The 21,378-nt window shown below is 61.8% G+C and overlaps 1 protein-coding gene across 6 annotated transcripts in view; it reads right to left on the bottom strand.

Moving 5' to 3' along the window:
- The window catches only part of DAGLA (diacylglycerol lipase alpha), a 63,221-nt gene that overhangs the window by 10,042 nt on the left and 31,801 nt on the right, over window positions 1–21,378 (bottom strand). For 5 of the 6 annotated variants that reach the window (XM_023654172.2, XM_070228807.1, XM_023654171.2 and 2 more), the window contains 11 exons: window positions 15,358–15,496; window positions 14,952–15,163; window positions 13,485–13,586; window positions 12,895–13,033; window positions 9,469–9,556; window positions 6,797–6,931; window positions 6,353–6,430; window positions 4,216–4,340; window positions 847–1,000; window positions 214–297; window positions 18–95 (listed from right to left, as the gene is read on the bottom strand). In XM_023654172.2, coding sequence (XP_023509940.1) covers window positions 18–95; window positions 214–297; window positions 847–1,000; window positions 4,216–4,340; window positions 6,353–6,430; window positions 6,797–6,931; window positions 9,469–9,556; window positions 12,895–13,033; window positions 13,485–13,586; window positions 14,952–15,163; window positions 15,358–15,452 — 1,290 coding nt within the window. In that variant the 5' untranslated portion in view covers window positions 15,453–15,496. Of the gene's footprint in view, window positions 1–17; window positions 96–213; window positions 298–846; window positions 1,001–4,215; window positions 4,341–6,352; window positions 6,431–6,796; window positions 6,932–9,468; window positions 9,557–12,894; window positions 13,034–13,484; window positions 13,587–13,805; window positions 13,976–14,951; window positions 15,164–15,357; window positions 15,497–21,378 lie in introns of all 6 variants that reach the window. The other variant, XM_070228809.1, reaches the window with a different exon arrangement.

Raw genomic sequence — 21,378 nt, 5'->3', positions numbered from 1 at the left:
CCCAGGAGGAGGGGTACCTTGTGTCCCAGCCAGGTGCCATGGTGCCCCTCCACAGGGAGGCGCTCGGCGTCACCGGTCAGGTCTGTCAGGGCGTCCTATGGGGAGAGAGGACAGGTGGGGGCGGGGCTGAGGAGGACAGGAAGAGGGAGGTGGGCACCCCTCGGGGGGTAGAGGGGGTCCACGGCAGGGGGCTGGGAGCCACTGGCAGGGTACCTTGGGGGACAGGGTTCCCCGGATGCTGATCACCACCTTCTTCTTGTCATGGTCCACGGCCACGTAGAAGGGGGTTTCGTAGACCTAGGAGGAGGTGGCTCGTGAGCCTGAGCAGCCCTGGGAAGTGGCCAGACTCGGGGAAGGGACCTTAAGGAGGTTTCCCCAGCCAGGAGATCTGACTCTGTGAGGCACTGGGCTGCTGTGAGACTGCCGGGGCTCCCAGGGGTCGTGGTAGATCCCTCCGACCAGCACCCAGCCCTCCCAGCTGCTCTGACTCGAGCAGCCCTGAGCGCTGCCTCCAGCCTGCGGGGTCCAGAGGGGCTGCCCCCTCCCCAACCCTCACCACTTCTTCCCCCTCTCTCTCCCCAAACGGCTGGGGCAAGGAAGCCCCAGTACTGGGTGTAGGGCTGGGGTCCGCTTCCTGCCGCAGAGGGGGTGCAGGCCAGGGGGTGGGGAGAAGGAGGGGCCCACCTCTGCCTGCCCCCTTGGGAAGGCCTGGAGGCCGCTGCTGGCAGTGCCGGCAAAGCCAAGGGCTCCCACAGCCTGGGAGGACGGCTCGGCACTCCCGGCCCCAGCCCCCAGCCCCGCCTGCGCCCGGAGCCTGCAGAGGACAAAGGCCCACCAGCCCCTCACCGCATCGTGGCAGGAGGTGTAGACGATGTCCACTGCGGTCATGTTCTCGTCCAGGAAGTGGCGCCGGATGGCAATGGCATTGCAGCCACAGCAGTTGTCCTCCTCGATGGTCACTCCAGGGGCAAACCGGGGCCGCGCGGGGCACAGGCAGCACCTGGGGCAGGGGACAGAGGGTTCAGCACCGGGGACCCTCCATTAGAGCAATATCCCCCTCCCAGCCTCTCGGGACCCTGCTCTTGCAGCACCCCCACTGGCCCCCGTCTCCAAACCTCCCGGGTTAAGCTCCACCGGCCGGTTCCCAGCCCTCCCCCGACATGGCCTCTTGGCAGCATGTGACCAGTGGGCCTCTCCCTCCCCTCAGAAATCCCCCCCCCACTCACAGGAGGCACCTCTCTCCTGGGTGGTTCTCCCTCACTGGCAGCCTGCCTGGCCTCTCCCCGAGGGCCTAGAGGCCAGGTCTGGACCTCCATTTCCCACTGGCTACACCCGCTCCTGTGGGGCCCCATCCACTCTCAGGCCTGCTCATGGCCTCCGGACGCTTCCACCCAACCACCCCCGTCTCCTCTCAGACCTCCCACAGGGTCGCAACCTCTCCAGGTCCCAGTGCCCGATGGCCCGCCCCCACAGGCTCCCTGCAGTCCTCCACATCCCCCGCTCATTGCTGGGCCCTACTCTGGGGCCACCTGACTCCAACCACTTCCCTCGCCGCCACCCCTCCGCCAGCTCCGAGCTGCCATTCTCTCTGCCTCGGGGTGTCGCAGTGGCCTCCTGATTGGTCTCCCTCGCCTACAACTGCCCCCTACATTCTCAACTTGGCAGCTAGGACCCCCTTTACCCTGTAAGTCAAGCCACGTTTCTTCACGCAAAACCCTACAATGCCGCCCGCCTGCCCAGTGGAAAAGCTGTAGTCCACGCAGGGGCTGAGTCCCTGCCCCATCTGGCCCCGCCCAGAACCAAAACAGTGCCAGGCAGACAGCAGGCTCCCAGAATGAACAGGTGAGCGGCTAAGCTGGGCACCCAGCTAGGGGTGCAGCTGCTCCTCAGGCCACCAGAGGGAGCCAGCACCCAACAGATGGGCCCCGGAGCCCTGAGAGCATGTGACCCATTCCTGCCAGCTGTCTCGAGATGACAGCTGAGATTTTATTAAGAATCATGAATTTCAAGGATGCTGAAAGGTTTGTCTCCACTTGAGCGGCACCTGAGGGACTGTTACATACTTTTCAATAGGGAGAGGCCTTGATGAGAAATCCCAGGGTCAGGCCAAGTCTGGGAAGCCACCGGGCCTGGGGTGGGCGACCACTTCCATGCACGCTGGGAGGGCCGCCCAACACTGCCGGGCCAAGCGGGGGTGGGCCTGGGGCTCAGGGTGGGCCCCTTCTCGGGCAGCTGTCTCTGTACCTCAGCCCCGTCCTCTGGCACCGAGCACATGGACACCACAGTGTGGCCTTTGGAGACAGAGTCCTGGGCTTGAATCCTCGCTCTGATGTGACCCTTCCTGACTGTGAGGGCCTGGAGGGCGCTAGGCCATCCAAAGCCTCAGTTTCCTCCTCTGTAAGAGAAGCTGCTGACAGCTACTTGGCAAGGCTGGTGTGAGACCACAGGCCCCAGATGCAGAAAGAACACACAACAGGCCCTCGATAACTGCGGGCTCCCCCTCTCTCCAGGCAGAGGGCTGCCTCTGAGTCCGTGATCGGGGGCCAGGGACCCGAGGACAGCAGCAGCCCAGCAGTCTGGAAGGGAGGGGCCCGTGGCATCTTTGAGGGCAGTGTCCCCGCAGACAGGAGGCCATGGGAGCCTGAGCACCCTCAGGGGCAGGGCTGGAGCTGAGTGGGGTCTCCCGAGGGTGGTGGGGCCGTAGGCAGGCCTGGCTGGCATGCTCTGCGTGGGACGGGAGAACCTCTCCCAGGTGAAGGGTGTGGGCCCAAGGGGGGTGGGCAGCCCTCCTTCCTCCCGCCAGTGCTGGCACCCTGGGCTGCACTCAGAGAAGGGGGCCTGGCCCTCTGGCCTCTATCCCGACATCCTTGGCTGTAGGCCTGGACTCCAGGCCTGCCTCCTCTGTCCCCCAGGCACCTGGTTCTTCCAGGCGGGGACCCAGCTGGGCCCTCATGGTGTCCAGGGACCCTCTGCTCCCTCTCCCTGCAGCAGTGAGCTGTACAAGACGCCAACATCCCTCCTGTCTACAGGGCACTTCAAGGGCCCAGCCTGCCAGTGGCTCCCTGGCTTCTGAAATATCCTGCGGGCAGGCAGGACGGACACTGCCTGTACAGTGATGTCCCCACCCTGCCCGCGAGTAAAGGAGCAGGGCCTGTCAGAGCCCAGGTCTCAGGACTCCTGGTTCAGTGCTCATTTTGAGAAGCTTCCTATCCGTGGCGGGGACTCCCAATGACGCTGGGAGGAATGCCAGCTGTGTGCCGGCCGGCAAAGATGCAGAGGGGACATGGGGTGCCCTGGTCTGCTCTGCCAGTTGCTGGGGGATGGTGAGAACAAAGTCTGGGAGCCACTTGCTTTCTGGAGAAGTACGGCCCCGCAGGAGGGGTGTGGCTTCCATAGGCCCCAAGGGCAGGGTGTCTTGGACAGAAGCTGCCCGCCCAGCATGCCAGCCTTTCCAGAACAGGGAGCTGCCCTCCTGCCTGGCCTGGGGAGAGGGCGGAGACATCAAGGATGGGGAGGGGCCCTCCCGGAGCTCTGTCCTCAGCTGGCCACTTAGGAAAGCAGAGTCCACCCCAGGCCTGGATGCTGGCTGGGCTGAGGGTGATGTCCAACCGCAGGCAGGTCCTGGGCTGAGGCCTTGCCAACTCCTGGTGAAAGGTTTGGAGCCTTTCACAAAGGGCCTTCTCCAGGCCTTTCCAGAGGCCTCTATGGATTGGACCTCTACCAGGAAAGGCCTTTCTTTCAAAAAGGCAGAGCACAGGAGGGTTGTGGGGAGGAGAGAAGCTGTGGGCAGAGGGGAGGGGTTGAGAGGGGCAGGGAGGGAGACGGGAGGAGAACCAGCAGTGCCAGGTACTGGGCAACATCTCATGGAAACCATGCCAGGAAGTATGTAGCACCATGCCCACTTTACAGATAGAGACTGACGTTTGCAGAGGGAGACGAACCTGCCCAGGGCTGCAAGGGACAAAGTCTTGATTCAAAGCCGGAACTGTGTGATTCCAAAGCCAGCACTCCTCCCCACCCAGGGACGATGCAGAACCAGAAAGGTCGAGGTCCAGAGATGGGGCGGAAGAGAAGCAACGCAGGCCGCAGGGGAGGTTGGGCGGGCAGCAGGCACAGGCCGGTTAGGGAGAGCCTCCCACGGGCAGGCGCCGCCCCATGACCTCAACCTGTTGTCCACACCTGCTGGCCGGCCGGGAGGACGGGACGGGTACTCACGAGCAGGACCGCGCCAGCTGGCAGAGGCCGCAGGCGGGCTTCCGCATCAGGTACATGGGCCAGCCGTAGGCGGCCAGGGCGAAGAGCATATAGTAGCAGACCTCTTTGTAGCGCAGCATCTCTTGCTGGAAGAGAGGATGCGGAGGGCAGTCACCCCCTGCCCTTCCCGCCTGCAGCCTCAAGGCCCCTGGGCGCCCCTCGATGGGGAAGGGGGCTCCCTCCGAGGCTCCGCAGGGGCTGCAGACCCCGCCACCGGCCCTGCAGGAGGGACTGCTCCTCCAGATGATAACTGCATTTCCCTAATTATCTCCACGCAACCAGTGCACGAATCCTCCGAGAGCTGTCCTGTTGCTTCAGTCTCAGAATTAACGATTTGGGGACAGAAAAATGCTCGGAGCCCTGGATCGATTTTCTTGCCCATTTTCCTGAGAAGACAGGGGGAGGCATGGGCAGCCATCACCCCTCCTCAGCCATCAGGCCCTGGGAAGGGACATTTAACCCTGAGAGGCCCTGGGCCGTCCGGCTGGCGGTGTCCGGGCCTCGAGCAGACACTGGAGACACTGACATGCTGGGTGACCAGACATGTCGCCAACCGTCTCGGCCTCAGGGTCTCTGTCTGCAGATATAGGAGACTCCAGCTTGACTCAGGGAGTCACAGGCTCCCAAGGGGCGTCTGGGGCAGATTGGGATCTCCCGGGAGAAAGGCGCCGGTTGGAAACCGGGCGTCTGAGGCAGCGGCTGCTGTTATCAGTCTGCTGGGCAGAGGGAGCGGGAGGCACAGGTGCCCAAGCGAGGCGGCTTCCGCGTCCCGGGGCCCCAGGCAGCGGAGGACTCCTGCACTTACACTTAGAGGGAATTAGTCACCTTGTAAAAGTTACAGAGGGCCATTAGTCATCTTGTGAAGTTCAAGAGGCAGCCTTAATCAGGGCCCGGGGCGGGCTGGGGGGGGCCGTCCCTGGGCGGGCTCCGTCTGCTCTTCAGGAACCAGCCAGAGAAGGTAATTATCCTCCTGCGCTCCTGGCAGGGCGGGGCACGTAGCCTCTGCCAGGTGGCAGCGGGACCCCAGCCCCTCGAGCCATGGCAGCCTGACCCCTTCTCGCCTAGTGGTCAGGGGTGGAGGGAGGGGTGGTGAGAGTGAGCCAGGGCAGCCCTGGTCAGCGGGGACAGGCTGTTTTCAGAGGGGACACAACTCCTGCTTTGGGGGGTGGCGGCAGATGGAGAAATGAGGCTGTTCCGGGCACTAAGGTGCAAGGAGTGGATCCTTCTAGTAGCGTCCCGACTGGCACCGTCGTTTACTGGCACCACGCTGGGATCGGGACTCAGGATGGCTCATCTCCTCCCCACCAGGGCTCTGGTGGGAGGTGTGCCCAGCGCCACCTTATACCCACAGGAATGGGCTCAGAGGGCATCAGGGACTTGCTCAAGGTCACAGCGTGGAGCTGCTGCACACCAAATTGGTCTACTCTGGAGGCAGGGCTGGCTGTACCCCCACAGGGCGGGTCCATCTCTACCTGTGACACACATGCTGGATTTCTATTAAAGGTGCCTGCGAAGAGGTTCAACTCCTCAAAAAGGCTTAAAAACCAAAGTGCTATGTCTCGCTGCCTTTTTTTTTCCTGAGGAAGACTGGCCCTGAGCTAACCTCTGTGCCCATCTTCTTCTGTTTTATATGGGGGATGCCTGCCACAGCACGTCCCACAGCATGGCTTGATAAGCAGTGTGTAGGTCCGCGCCTGGGATCCGAACCAGCGAGCCCCGAGCTGCCAAAGTGGAACTCGTGAACTTAACTGCTACGCTACCATGCTGGCCCTTCACTGCCTTTATAACAACCACAGCAATAATAATACCAGCTCACCCTCATGGAGCACTTTGTCACCTTGAGAGGCTGGGACAAGACATTCTGAGCACGGACAGGCAGATTTGGGGGTTTCACTGTAGGACCAGCATGATGGGGAGATTCTCGGGAGGAAGGTGGCGGTAGCTGAGAAGAGAAGCTGTCTGGAGAGCTGAGGGGGGACTCGGGACAGAGCAGGTGTGGCTGATGCTGTGACTGCACAGGTCATTCAGCAAAGGGAGACAGGGATCCAGCCAGGGCGCTGGGGGGTGGGGGTTGGGGGGAGGTGTGGTTCTGACTCACCGAGTTCTTGAGGTCGAGGTACTTGGTGTTTCTGGTCACGGGCATCCCAGACAGGAAGGCCAAGATGTCATTGTTGGCCTGTAAGACAGGCTTGTGAAGGTGGCTGCCCAGATCCAGCTGCATGGCTGAGAGGGGCATCCAGGCCCCCGGGCTCTACGCCCATCCATTAGGCATCATCCATCAGGCCCCTGTGGTTAGAAGGCCCTGCGGCCAGCCTGGGCAGCAGCCACACACGGCCCAGCAGAGGGAAGTCACTCAAGCAAGAGCCGTGAGTGGCTGGCTGAAGGGATGAGCTGGGGAAGGGAGGGGAGCGAGCATCACGGGGTGACCTCTGGGGCCCAAGACGGTGCACGGAAGCTGGGCAGCGGGGGCAGCTGGGGCGGCGGGGGCGCCTGGGAGGAGGCCGGTGTGGGGAGGCTGCCTGGAGAAGGACCGGGTGCTCACCTCGTCCAGCACGGCGTTGCGCTTGGCCCTCTGCCGCTGCCGGAGCAGCACCAGGCCGGCGATGATGTCGGACGGCACGATGTCGAGGTCTCGGAAAAACTCAGCGAAGAGGTAGGCGATTTCCGAGTAGGCATCCTGTGAGGTCCAGGGAGGCAGGAGGCAGTGGCAAGGGAGCAGGAGAGAGGAGGAGAGACCAGGTGTGAACCCCCGGGGTGGGGTGTCCTCTCCGGGCCCCCTCCCCAGGTTCACCCCGGCACCTCCTTGGCGCCAGCTGGGCCTGACCCCGGGCGGCCCTCTGCAGCCCTGACCCTGAGGGCCCTGTCCTGGGCTCTGGGCTCCCGCCGAGCTGGCAGTGGCTGCCTGAGACAACCCCTGACCCTTCTCCGTCCTCCACCTCCCGGCCCTCTTCTGTCCTCGAGCTCCTACGGCACTCACCGTCGACCACGCACAGATGCCAACGTGAGCCACTTCCTGTTCTTTCCCCAGACACTAGGAACCAAGCCCTGCACGGCCCGCTTGTTTCTCCTCCGGCCTTTCTCTCTAGCAGAGAAGCCAAAACTAAGCTCCTGGCTGCTTCCTCCCCGACTGAGTTTCTTCCCACCTCCCGCCAGCCGTGACCTTGAAAGGCCCCCAAAGGGCTCTGTGGAGCCCCTGGGTCTCAGGCCCCCTCCCACACCTGCCCGCGGCTGCAGGCTCGGGGACCCCCACGTGTGCCAGGAGAAGTATGCGATGCTGGGCCAGTAGCTCCTCTGGCTTCCCCCGAGCCCTGTCCTCAGGACAGCCCTGCCTAGGAGGCAGCCCTGCCGGCTGATGCTGAGTCTTCCCTGCGTCACCCCAAGCAGGAGGCTGGGACCTCTTCCCTAACCTGCTGGAGAGGCCGTGGTGGGAACAGACTCATGGCAACTGGCTCTCTCGCGCGGGGCTCCTGCCCGGAGTGTCTGGCTTTCGTAAGAGAAGAAAAACCCAGGGATGCAAACTCGAACACTTAATGGGGCCAAACAGAAGCTGCTACTGCTCAGCTCCAGCTGACCAGCCCTGTGAGGGGCCCACGTTGCCAGATCCAGAAATATGGAAGTTTACACAAACGCCCTTGATTTTTAAATGTTGGCATCCAATTCAAACATTTAAGCAACACAGCCATCGACTGATCAAAGCGTGCTCTAGGGGCCGGCCCAGTGGCATAGTGGTTAAGTTCACACGCTCCACCTCAGCGGCCCGGGGTTCACTGGTTTGGATCTTGGGCATGGACCTGCACATGGCTCATCTAGCCATGCTGTGGCGGCATCCCACATAGAGGGTCTAGAAGGAATTACAACTAGGATGTACAACTCTGTACTGAGGCTTTGGAGAGAGAGAGAAAAAAAAAGGAGAAAGACTGGCAACAGATGTTTGCTCAGGGCCAATCTTCCTCACCAAAAAAAAAAAGAAGAAGAAGAAGAAGAAAGAAAGAAAACCATGCTCTGGACTGGACCCCTGGGCTATCAGTGTTTGATGGGACCCAGGGTCTGGGCCCCTCTATGATGGGCTGCCTTTCCCCCCCGCCCCTGCTTTTTTCTCCCCAACTCCCCCCAGTACATAGCTGTATATTTTAGTTGTGGGTACTTCCAGTTGTGGCATGTGGGACATTGCCTCAACATGGCCTAATGAGCGGTGCCATGTCCACGCCCAGGATCCAAACCGGCAAAACCCTGGGCTGCCGCAGCGGAGTGCACGAACCCAACCTCTCAGCCACGGGGCCAGCCCCTGGGCTGCCTTTTCACCAGGTTCCAGCAGCAGACTCTGCTCTGTGCCAGGAGGGGTGGGCGTGTCCCCGTGGGCCCTGGCAGTGGCGAGGAGGCTGCTCCCTGCCTTCTGCCTGGTCTGCCTGTGGCCCAGGCCCTGGACTATGACCCCTCAGGACTCCCAGAGAGGCCCGTGGGGGGCTCCCCACCCACCAGGGAACCTCGGGGGCTTTCTTACACTTGATTACTCACTCTATGGCTCACCAGGGGCTGCGGATGGGCAGGAGCCACTCAAAGCTTCTGGTGGCTTCCGCGGAGGGCACTTTGCTGTCTGGCTCAGGCAGGACTGGTCTCCTGACCTCAGTGGCTCTGCCACTAACTAGCTGTGGGACACTGAGCAAGTCACTCCACCTCTCTGGGCCTCAGCTGCCCGATCTGCAAAATGAGGGGTGGCTGGATGATCTCTAAGGGCCCTGCCAGCGCTAGGGGCTCCATCTTGAGGACCCTGCCTCCCTCCCCTGGGGCCGCCCTGCTGCCTTCCTTCTGCGGCACGCTCTTGTGAGAAGCCTGGCCCCTGTGGTTCCCAACGCGCCCGGGTGCGGAAGGCTGACTGCGCGTCAAGGACCACACTGAGCACTTCAGAGCTGTGATGGGTCTTCCAGAGAAACCCACAGCTGGTGACACGCTGCTTCTTGGTCTCCGGGTCGTCCTGATCTTTGAGTCTCTCTTCCCCTGAACTAGACCCTAAGTTCCAAGGGGTCTGTTCCCTTGACAAAGCGAGGGGTGGCCAATTCACACGCGCATGAGTCGCTCAGTGAGGAACAGCTCCTCCCACCAGCAGCTGTCCCCCTGCTCCCGCTCACGGCCCAGCCTCCCTCCACCAGCCCCGCCCCACCCGGCCCTGCTGACAGCGGGACTGCAGCCCAAGGGAGGCGACGTCCTGGTACTTACTGACTGCGAGTCCTTCGTCCTGGTGCAGCAGAGGAACACTTTGAGCCGGCGTGACCAGCTGGTGGCCTGACCCTCCTCTAAGCGGTGCCTGCAAAGGGGGACAGTTGCTCTGTGTGAGGTCAGGGGGCTAGATCAGAAGAGCCGGGGCCCGGATGTAATGGAAACAGGGCGGCCTGTTCCCAGGACCCCACCAAAGGGCTCCCCGGCAGGGGGTGTGGAGGAGGACAGGGCCCAGGCCTGGCCAAACTGGGTGGCCAGTGACCTGGCTGTTGGCCAGCAGAGCACTCCTGGGGGGCACTCCTGCCATCGGCCAAGGCCGGGACTGAACGCCAGCATGCCCGGGGGCTCCGGAGCTGGGAACCCAAAAGTGGGCGCTGCTCTGAGGCCCAGGTGTCCTAGTCTCCAACCAAGAGCCCTGGGAGATGGCAGCAGGGTGCTGGGCCTCTGACTCATCCCAGGGCCTGGAGCAGACCTGCTTCCCTCAGAAAGGATTTCAGATACTCACCTTCTCTGTGCCTGGGGGAAGACGAAGGGGCTGGAGGAGGCCCTGAACATTAGAAGGGAAGGGCCCCACCCTTCACTGCACGGCTGGCCCTGTCCTTTCCCACCCCCAGCCCCAGTCCCAGGGAGTCTGGATGCTCGGATGGGAGTCAAGGCACCAGGAGTCTGCACCCAACGGCAGAGCGACTGGCCAGTTACCCACGGACGCCCTTCCGATGCTGGTGCCAGAAGCCGGTGTGTTTCGGGCATAAAGATAACAAATGCAATGTTAAAAATGCACATTTCCAGACTGAGCAAGAAGGGGCCCACTTGCTCTTATGACATGCGCCCTCCTGCTGGCCCCTTCAGAGCCTGACGCCAGCGGGCAGTAGGAGGGAAAGGCACAGGTGACCCCGAGGGCATGCAAGGCACTTAGCATCCATCAGGAGTGACAAGCTGGGCCCTCCTTCCCGAGCTTCTTGGCTCCTCTCAGCGGCAAAAGGCCGCTTCCTGCTCCCAGCCCTGGCTCCACAAGGCAGCGGGTGACAAGGACAGTGGGGAGCCACAGGGCCTTCCAGGGCTACCGGGGGCCATTAGGAAAGTGTGCAAAGGAATTGCTGTTTCTGGGATCTGCAAGCCCTAACGGACTCGGGCAGCCTTACATCCTGAACCAACGTCCCACCTGCCAGCTGCTTGATGAAGGGACAGCATGCTAGGCAAGCTGGGCTCCCCAGGCATCACATTCTTAAACCCATTCTAACCTAACGGGGCTTCTAACTTCCCCGGGAAGTTCCAGCTGATGGAAGCGCTGACCAAACACTTGACTGCAGTACCCGTTCTGCCCACCAGGGGGCAGGTGGAGCCGGTGACAGGTTTGGTCTAATGCATCAGTCTGGCTCCGGAGACGAAGACGGGGAGAGACATATGAAATCTGCACAGAAAGTTCGCGGACCAGCACCCCTCTGCCCAGTGGCTCAGTATCATGAAGGGAGAATAGACACTCCTTCTGCAAAGATCCAAGGTCGAGGCTCCAGGGAGTAGTGCTGGGAACGACCCATCTCCCAAGCCCCACCAGGTTTCACTGGAAGGAAAAAGGGACAAGGACTCGAGCATCTTCCTGACTTCCAGAAACTAAAACAGCCTGTCGGTGAGGCACAGCGGGTCTGTGCATGTCCCCAAACCTGGAAGTGGGTGAAGGGTCAGTGGGCTTGAAAAGGTCCCGGTTAGAAAAACTGTCTGCTGGTTTCAGAGCAGAGGGAGGGCGACTGGAGAATGGCCTGAGAGGTGGTCATGTTAACCGAGGCATGCCCAGCCCCGTCCAAGAGCTGGAGGAACCCCAACAGGTCCGGAGACTGCAGGAAGAGCTTCTCATAAAAATGACAGCCGTGGGTCAGCCCGGTGGCACAGCAGTTAAGTGTGCCTGTTCTGTTTCAGCAGCCCGGGGTTCACCGGTTCGGATCCTGGGTGCGGACATGGCACTGCTTGGCACGCTATGCTGTGGTAGGTGTCCCACATATAAAGTAGAGGAAGACGGGCATGGATGTTAGTTCAGGGCCAGTCTTCCTCAGCAAAAAAAAAAAAAAAAAAAAAGAGGAAGATTGGCAGCAGATGTTAGCTCAGGGCTGATCTTCCTCAAAAAAAAAAAAAAAAATGACAGCTGCCACCAGCCCCCACTGCCAGCTGCCCTGGGCCCCAAAGGCAATTACCCAGAGTCAGGGAGGGGAGACTTTTTTCCAGGGCCCCAGGAGCCCAGAAACCAGGTCGGGTGGGGGGCATGTGCTCAGAGTGAGCAAAGTGGGAGGGGTGGCCACCAGCTGTGCCGGGAGGGAAAACGGGCTCCCGGGCCTTGGCTCCGAGACCTGGCATTTCGGGCTGGGAGGTGGCCAGCCCAGGCGCGGGTGTGGCTCCTGCTGCGGCGCTGAGCTGACGTGGAGAGCCGGGGGGAGCCGAAAGAAGAGGCCGGGGAGGGTGGGGTGGGGGGATTTCTGCTGGACTTGGGGGCCTGGGCAAGCCGCTCCGCTACCTGAGGGGTCCTGACCCTGGTGCTGTGGGCTGGGGATGGAGCGCTCCACCGTGACCTTGAGAAAGGTGACCTGCCCTCTCTGGGATATGGACTCATCCATAGAATGGGTCTCACTATAGCACCAGGGCTGGCGAGAGGAGGGAGCCGACTGCTCGTGGAAGGGGCTCAGTGCAGGGGCCTAACTCACGGTGGGAGCTCGATTATTGGGAGTTCCTGTGACCCACCCTGGAAGCCCCCCAGTCTTTTTCTTTCAGTAAACGGGAATTACTGAGACCCTGTCTGAACGCCTTCCCTCATCTTCTCTGCCATGGCACAGCTTTCCCCCTTCTTCAAGCACCATACCAAATCTACCCCCTCCAGGAAGCCTTCCTTGATTAACCTCCTCCAGCCCCTTGAATACTAGAGGCAGCCTAGCTTAGTGGTTAAGTACAAGAGCTCTCCAGTTAGACTCCCTGGACTTGATCTCGGCCCCATCATGTACAGTCTGTATTATCTCAGGCAAGTCACATAACCTCTCTGTGCCCCAGTTTCTTCATCCGTATTACGAGGATGATGGTAACAGCTACCCCATAGAGTTATTGTCAGTTAATATCTGCAATGCTTGGTCGGTGTATCCACCCTTCCTGCTGTTACCATCATTGTCGTAGCACTGAAGATGAAAACAAGGCTAACAATGGCTACCGTTCACTGAGCAGGTACCAAGAATGAGCATTGTGGGAACCATCGTGTACATATTATCTCATTTAAATCTCACAGCAGAAGCACGAGGCAGGAACTGTCATTATTCCCAATTTACAGACCAGGAAACAGAGGCTGGGAGAGGCTGAGCCCTTGACTGTTCACACAGGTTGAGACGCAGCTTGGGAGGCGCAGGGCCAGCCCCTGCCCTCCCCTCAGCAGACCCACCCGCCCCACCAACTGACCGCAGGTTGTAGGTCCGCAGGTTGCGCTGCCTCCTCTTGGTGGCTCTGAGCTTGACGAAGGTGCGGCCCGTGGGGTCGAACACACAGAGGACAGTGATGCAGACGCTGAGGATGACCACCCAGTTGCAGACGACCATCCCTGTGGGGGCAGCAGTGGGACACAAGAGGTGCTGCGGACACCTCCCTGGCTCACCAGCTCTCAAGAAAGGGGCGCTGGAGCCTCTCTCCCCGCAGCTGCTTCTGAGGCCCACCAGCAAGGTCAGAAGCCCCTGGCCGCAGCCTCTGGCCACGTGGCCATCCCTCGCTGAGCCGTGACCCCAAGGCCCACCCTTGGCACAGAGCAGACGGCTCTGTGGGTTTCCAGCGAGGCGTCGAGGGGCCCTCAACTGTTGCCCTAGGCGGCTGTGCCTCCTGCTGCTCCCCCAGACCAGGGTCCCCCAAGGGGGGATGGCAGATCACAAGGAAGAAGGCCACAGACCGCCCAGCCAACCCGCCGGCATCCTCACAGAAACCATTTCCTGCCGGTGGTGCCCAAGCTTCCTCTTCTCTAAACCGGCTCTGTCCCTTCCACCCTGGGCTGGCAGACATACCGAGGGTGACGTTCTTGGCAGTGAGGTCATTACAGGAGGTGTAATACTGAGTGAGCCAGACGATGCCCACGATGGCATAGATGAACTCGATCACCAGGATGGCTGCAAGGAGAGCAGGGCCCCGGCTGAAGGACGGCTACCGTCTGCCCTCCAGGGAGGCCCCGGAACCCTGGCCTGGTCCCTCCTACTGCGGGGCCTCCAACCAGCTCGCTAGCAGGGGCATGGGACCACCCACCGCCCCCTGCCACACAGGCCGCGACGGGGACGGGCCCAGGGAGGTGGTTGTCCCACCACCATTCTGTCCTGTTGTGATGCGCCCACCTCCTGTCCTAGCTCACGGGCCCTCAGGCCCCGACACCTCCCCAAGAAGGTGACCGGATGATGACAGGCATCGCCCTGTTCTTTCACGATTTTAGAATGACATCCACGAACTCCGGAATCAACGTATTTTAGGCAAGTTAACTAGCCTCTCTGAGCTTCCGTTTCACCGTCTGTAAAGTGGGGGTGACAAGGTCTACATTACAGGACTACGTGCGCTTGGTGGAAACTGCTGTTTCCCAGGAAGAGGGCTCCAGCACTTGAGGCAGGAGGAGGGAGGGAGGGAGTCGGGGGGAAGCTGGCCAAGCCCTAAGCCCAGGGCTGACATGGGGTCAGGGAGGGGGATCCGGCAGCCCCGGAGGAGACAGTGTTGGAAGAGCTGGCTCCACAGGCAGCACCATGTGGCAGCTAAGAGCCCAGACTTTGGGGCCAGACAACCCAGTTCAAATCTCAGCTCGGACACTCACGCATTTACTAGCTGTGTGACCTTGACCTCCCTGGGCCCCAGATGCCTCATCTGTAAAACAAGACCGATAACAGCTCCTCCCTGAGTTAACACGGGGGAAAAGGGCTTAGCACAGTTCCTAGAAGCACAGTGGACGTGTTCACTAGGAAGGACCAGAAGCCCAGCAAGAAGACAAAGGCTGGCCCCCCAGGGAGCTGGGTCAGGCCCGAGGAATCCCAGAAGAGGGGACAGTTTGGGGAAGGGTCACAAAGCAGCTGAAGAGATGCACGTGACCTAGAGCAGAGGTTGGCAAACTTTTTGTGTAATGGGCCAGAGAGGAAATATTTCAGACCTTGCGGGTCACGCTCTCTGTCGCAACTACTCAGCTCTGGTGTTGTCACGAAAAAGCAGCCAGAGACTGTGAGCACATAAATGAACGGGTGGGGCTGGGTTCCAATAAAACTTTATTTACAGCAATAGATGGCGGGCCAGATTTGGCCCTCAGGCTGTGGTCTGCCCACCCCTGGTCTCGAGAGTAAGCCCAGTAAGTCTGTTGGTTGGCCGCTGTACACCGGTGCTGGCGGAGGGCCTGGCCCATTGCATGTGCCCAACACACGCTGGCTGAATGAAGCATGGAGCACAGGAGGAGGGTGGAGGTGGGGGTGGTCCGGAGCAGCCCCCCAGCCGAGGCAGGTGGCCCTTACCCAGGCGCACGTAGAGCACGTACTGCATGGATTCGCGGGGCTCCGTGTAGAGGATGCCCCCGCGCATGCTCAGCCAGATGATGGCCATCTCGGCGATCATGCAGCTCAGCAGGATGCCCAGGTAGCCGCGGCCGTGGTCCACCAGGTTCAGGGAGCAGGCCTCGTGCGGGTTGTAGACCAGGCCGAAGAGCACCACAGACAGGATCACAAACCTGGGGGGACACCCGCGTGAGGGCCCGGCAGCCTGTGCGCCCCCCACGGCCCCTGCAGGCAGGCCCTGCCCACGTGGGTATCACCCTAAGGGGGTCGGGGTTTCAGACACCTCCTCCTGGGAGCGTGACAGGGTCAGGACAGATGGCCGCAAAGCCTCCTTCCAGGCCTATGCAGGTGTGGCCCTGAGACTCACCAGGTGGTGTGCAGGAGGAAGAGGAAGATAGCTGGCAGGACGAGGTCATCGCTGCCCACAGACCAGCGCCGCCGGAACACCACGATCCCGGGCATGGCTGGCTGCTGTGCGGAGGCTCAGCGGGCCTGACACTCACCTCCTGAAAGAGAGCAGAGGACCCTGTGGCTGCCCGGGCCGCTGTGGAACCGGGCCACCTCACTCCCAGCCAGCTGTGCCCAGCAGCACAGGCATTTCTCCCAGACCCCACGGCCTAGGGGCTTCCAGGCCACTGGAAATACTGACCCATCCCTGTGCAGGACCGCCTCCCGCCCTATCTACCGCCCAGAGCCAAGAGGAAGGACCTCAGCAGCCACAGCGGCTTTGGTGTGAGGTCTCTCCTGCACCCCAGACTGGCACTGGCCCCATGGGATCCACTCTGCCTGAGGTTACTCCACCGTGACTGTTCAGCTCCATTCAAGACCTGGGCTCACCCCTGGCTCCCCACGTAGGATCGGGGGAGTCCCTAGGCACCCTATGGCCTTTCCTCAAGGAGACGTGGCCCAGTGTACACATTGCTGGGGGGAGGGAGGGCCCCCCAGACCAAGCACGAGCCGAGCAGGGTGGGTGGAGGGCTGAAGGCCATGGGGAATGTGGGGGTGAGGGCATGCATGGGGCTGCAAGCATGGCGGGTGGGAGGGCCAGCACAGAGTGGGTCTCAGTAAGTATCTGTCGAATGAGGTCTTCGCTGTCTTGCTTTGCTGGAACCCCGGGAGGATGCTCTGTGACTCGATTTTGCACCTATCAGACAGAAGTCCCAACCACAGCTAGGCCTCCTGGTAGGGGAGGACAGGGTGGACATAGGGGGTCAGGAGCATGGCTGGGGCACCCAGCCCCACTGCCGGAAAGGCCCTGGGTGAGCCCTGCAGGGTAACCCACCCTCCCGGCAACAGCACCTCCCATGCCACCCCGAGCCAGGCAGCCTTTACTGCCCGCTGCCCAACTCTCTGAAGTCACTGAATTCAAACAGCCACAGGCAAGCTTAGGGAGGAGTGCCCAGGAATCTGGGGCCCGCACTCCCTAGGGCCCCAGGAATGAGGACAGTGGTGCAGGCCAGGAGGCTCCCCACAGGGGGTTGGTCCAGGAGATCCCAGGGAGGGGCTCCAGGGCAGCCCTGTGCTGAACTGTGCAGAGAGGGGCTGGGTGCCCCATGGGTGGGCAGCTGCCCCCAGGCCAGCAGGGGCTTACATGGCACCTGGTCCAGGGGCAGGTGGTCAGTCAGGGGAAAATGAGTGTCCACAGAGACAGGCATCACTCGAGAAGGAAGTGGCCGAGCCTCCCCCACTGGTGGGCAAGGCCCTCAGGGTGGGCGAGGGGATGTGGGTCCGGGTGGTGGGCCGGCATGGCCAGCCTGACCCGTCTCCGTCCCCCTCTCCCTCTCTCTGGAGCAGCCACTTCATCCAGCCGCTGCCAGGCTGCTCCCGGGGAGCTGGCGGCCTGGCGGGCGGGCTGGCGGGCTAGGCTGCTGGGGTCGTGCCTACTCCTCCCCCCACCCTCAGGAAGTGACATCATCCCAGTCTCTCCGAGGAGGAGTCGGAGCATGGATTCTGGGAAGCAAGGAGAAGGATGGAGAGCGCGGGAGCCACATGGTGGGGTGGTTGGGGGCGGGGGCGGGGGGGTTCTGGGAACGCAGGGGCCTGGGGCTCCAGTGGTGTGTCTGTGACAAGCAGCTGACAGCACTGCTTCTTTTCAAAATGACGGGATGGGAGGGGCCGGGACACCGTGGGTGGCAGCAGGGCTGGAGCAGGACTGCGCTGCCAACAGCTGGTGTTTCAGCCGCCAGTTCTCTACAGCCCCTCCCATCTCCAGGTGGCTCTTGGAGGGTAAGGTGGAATGTGGGGGGGGGGGGGGGCGTGCTCAGGGTGCCCCCCTCACATGAATGGAATGACTGAGAGGTCTGGCACCAGCAGGTTCCCAGCAGATGCATTCCCTCTAATCAGGCCAGCCCTGGGGGCGGCGGGGGAGGAAGTTGAGTGCCGACCCGTGGAGGGGCTGGCGGGCGAGGCTCTTGCCCTTGCCAGCATCCCAGAATATCTGCTTCTCAGGTTTGGCCCGCAGACCGCCCTCCCAATCGCCCGGAGGGGCACGCGCCTCTCATCCCCACCCTTCCCCTCTTGGAGTCTGGAGCGGCTAACACTTCTTCGATTCATGCGTACCATTCACGCAACACCCTCAAACTCACACACAGCCCCACACGTGCACACGGCCCCGCCCTCCCCGCTCTCAGGCGGGAGAAATGGGGCGAGCCTGGCACGAGGCCCCACAGAGGCAGCCAAGGATCTGTCAAGACCCTGGAGTGATGTGGCCAGTGCAGCCTCTGCCCCAGCTGTGGTCAGTGCCAGAGTCCACCCAGATCAGGTGGCAGGGCTCCTGCAGGCTGACCCCACTGGGCACCCCATGACAGGCCTGCATCCAGGGCCAGCCCACCAGCGCAGAATCCCAGGCATGGCGCTGGGAGCCCAGGCTGCCTGGCTTCAAACCCGGGCTCCAATACCCGCTAAGCGTACGACTTACGAGTCGTGCCTCAGTTTCCTTAGCTGTAAAAGTGTCGCTCATCCCCACCCGCTAAAGTTCTGGTGAGGACCACGTGGGGGAAATGTCTGCAGACACCCTGGCCCTGCTGGATACGCCAGTGATGCCTCAGCGGGGGCGGGGGGCGGGGGGCGGAGGAAGGGAGCCCGAGACCCTGATGGACCAGCCACCCCTCCCCTGCCTGGCCAGTGGCTCCTCCAGCTGGTCACCAACAGGTCATGGTCTGGGGTGGGGGTGACAGGGCCTGTGCTGCTGCTGGGGGAGGGTGAGACGACTCGAGTCCCTGAGGGTTCATAAATCTCAGGGCTGCTATTTTTGAGGGCCTGAAAGGCGCCTTTTCTCTGAGACCCCGGCCCTTCACAATGGGGGCCTGTTCCCCTGCTGGGATGTGATTTCATCTGGAGGAAATGTCTCAGGATGGGGAGGGCAGAGGCTACTTCCTGGCGTGGGGCTGCCACAGAGTCCCCCCGCTCCCCGCCCCTGACCGCCAGGGCACAGGGTCCCTGCCTTCCAACAACCACAGTGGGGGGCACACAGCCTCGCCTCCTTACCCCAGACAGTGGCACTTGTAGGACAGGCGTGGTGTCCCCTCCAGCAGGGAAGAACAGGGGCTCTGCTGGCGGCCCCTCATCACATGGAAGGAATGACTTGATCAGCCCTGGGGGCCCCTTTCTCCCCCACCCACAAAGCCCAATTTCCCTGCTGGTGATTCAGACCCGTTGGTTAAGCAGCAACCATTCTGGGAGTTCCTTTTTCTAAAAATAGAAAACTCTTTAAAAATGCACATGCTGTCCCCTACTTTAAAAACCATCCATGGCTCCCCCTGGCCTTCAGGATAAAGTCCAAGCCCCCTAGGCAGCAGCTAAGGGCCGCAGTCACCAGCAGTCAGGCTGTGCAACCTTGGGCAGGTGCCTTGCCCTCTCTGAGTCCTGGAGCAGGAAGCTACTCCCCAACCCGTGGGGACAGACTCTAGCACAGATCCCCCCTGCTGCCGCTGGTTCCTTCTGGCTGGGGAGGTGCTCCAGTCCCTTCTCACACTGCCCCATCCTCCTTTCCCAACTCCTCCAAACTTGCTGTTCCCTAAAAACATCTCACTGGAAGATTCCATGCTTCGCTTGCCCCAGTTCCTCTGCCAGGCAAAATCCCACTCGTTTTTCTAGGCCAGCCAAAAGTCACCTCATCTCTGGAATGCTCCTGGCCAGCCCCACCCACCCCACTCTTCTCAGGCGGAACAGGCTGCTCCCTGACGGGACCACCCCAGACCCCTCACCCCAGTGTCGCGCTGGGCACACTGTCTTACAGTAAACCTGCTGATTCCTTGCTGCCCATTCCAGCCCCGGCTCAACTCAGAGTCCCTGAAGGCCAGGGTCCCGCAGCACCGTCCATCTTCACACTGCCCTCCCGCCTCTGGAGGGTGACACAGCCAACCTCGAATCCGGTCCTTCTCCTCGGGAGCAGCCTGGGCCCAGGCCCAAAGTACTGCTGCATCCCCCGAGGCAGCTGCACCAGCAGGCCAGCAACAGCTCGCCTCCCTGTCACACGGGTCACACGGGTCCTCTCAGCCCACAGCCTCCGCCCTTCCAGATGTGCCCCAGCCCAGCTCCCCTGATGGCTCAGGAGAACCATCTTCCCCTCCTCGGGCTTTCTTAAGTGTTCTCAGGCTTCCGTTTCTTCTGTCTGCAAAACCAGGGGAGCACCACCCCCTCAGGCTGTATGGAGAACTCACTGCAATGATGTCACTAAAGGTTTGCACGGGTGCTGGCAGACCCCACGGCTCCATTTGCGGTGGCTTTCCTGTTAACAGAGCTCCTGAGGGGCTTTTGGGGGACTTGTTGGCAGGGTGACCTGTGACCTGGCCCGGGGGTCTGGGCAGGCGCTGCTGATGCCCACGACTGGCTCCAGCTGATCGGGAAGGACTGGCCGGAGCAGACAGAAGCCCTGACTGGGTGACCTGCCCCCGCCGTGGGCCTTGGGGGGCTGCCGGCTAAAGCACCCCAGGCTGGGTCTCCTCCCCTGATCCTAACGTCCCCTTGGGCTTGGCCGGGGAGCAGGTTTCGGGGAGAAGAGCCCCTGGGCAGCGGGTCCCAGCCGGCGGGGTGCCCAGAGTCCCCAGGGGAGGGAGGAGGGCATGGGCTGCTGTGGCCGCCTCCAGGCGGCCCGGCTCAGAGAGGTCAGGCCTGGGGCCGATGGGAGATGGGAGCCAGGCCAGGTCACGGGAGTCAGGCTGAAGCCGGTGCCCACAGGGCACAGGATGATGTGCTGTGGGAGGCCAGTCCACTGCCACCTCCAGCCTCTAGGTCAGCCCAAGAGGCTTCCGACCAGGCAGAGGTGGCCAGGGATAGGCTGGAGACTGAGCCTGAAGGAAGGGATGACAGCCAGGTCCAGGCCACAGGGAGACATCTGACATCAGCTGAGCGCCTCCTGTGTCCCAAGCCCCGGACTAACCACCTTCCAGCCTGTCAGCAGCGATGCAGAGGAAGTGTCACTCACACTTCACATGCTCAAAACACAGGCTGTGTCTGAGCCCTGGCTCCGTACTTACTGGCTGTGGGACCTCGGACAAGTTACTTAACCTCTCTGTGCCTCAGTTCCTCATTTCCACAACGGGGCTACTGAACACCACCTAGGACAATGCTTCAGAATTGTCATGAGGGTTCAACGAGTCACACACCTAAGACAGCACCTGTCACGTAGTGAGCACTCCTCTGTGATTATTACCATGGAAGAACGAGGAGACGGAGGCTCAGGGACTTCGCCCCGACACCTTCCGAGCGGCAGGAGGCCCGGGTCCTTCCTGCTGTCGTCCGAAGCCCTCACCTCGGGCAGGAACATCCGAGTTAGATGGGGCCTCAGAAACAGTCTGCCACCCCCCTTTTTGGGATAAGAAAACTGAGTTCAGAAAGGCCCCAGAGGCCCCCAGCTTTCCTGTAACACCCATCCCTGCAGCGTCACCACCAGGTGCTGGACACACGGTCCCGGAGTCCCCGAGCCGGCCCCCGCCCTTCTCCTTCCCCGCTGCACAGCCCCCTCGAAGCCCCCAAGAGACACTGCTGTCAACAGTGTCACCCAGAGAGATGGGTGACAGCCTCTCTTTCACGCTCCTGAAGGTGCGTAACCCTCTCAAAAGCTGCCAAAACCCACGTGAGCTCCCTCCCGGAGACCAGTCCACAAGAAGGCAGGCACCACTCGTGCAGCTCCAGACGGGCATCACGGCCGGTCTCTGCCTCCCCGCGGGCAGGGACCCCAGCGCTCCGCAGCTCGGCTGGCAAAGGAGACAAGGCTCTCAGACCCCAGCCCACCTTCCCCGGACCCCTAGTCCACCCCTGCCTGCTGAGGCTGGTGATGGGGTCAGGCCTGGCCACATCCAGAATGGCCAGTCCCAGACCGAGAGCAGCGTCCCCAGGCCAGAAAGTCACCGCCCCTCCAGCCCTGGGTTTCTTCTGAAGAAGGAGG

Source organism: Equus caballus, chromosome 12, assembly GCF_041296265.1.
Source record: "Equus caballus isolate H_3958 breed thoroughbred chromosome 12, TB-T2T, whole genome shotgun sequence".
In the NCBI taxonomy this organism is placed as follows: domain Eukaryota; kingdom Metazoa; phylum Chordata; class Mammalia; order Perissodactyla; family Equidae; genus Equus; species Equus caballus.
The sequence above is the reverse complement of the archived record's forward strand: the minus strand, read 5'-3'. Positions and strand labels throughout refer to the sequence as shown.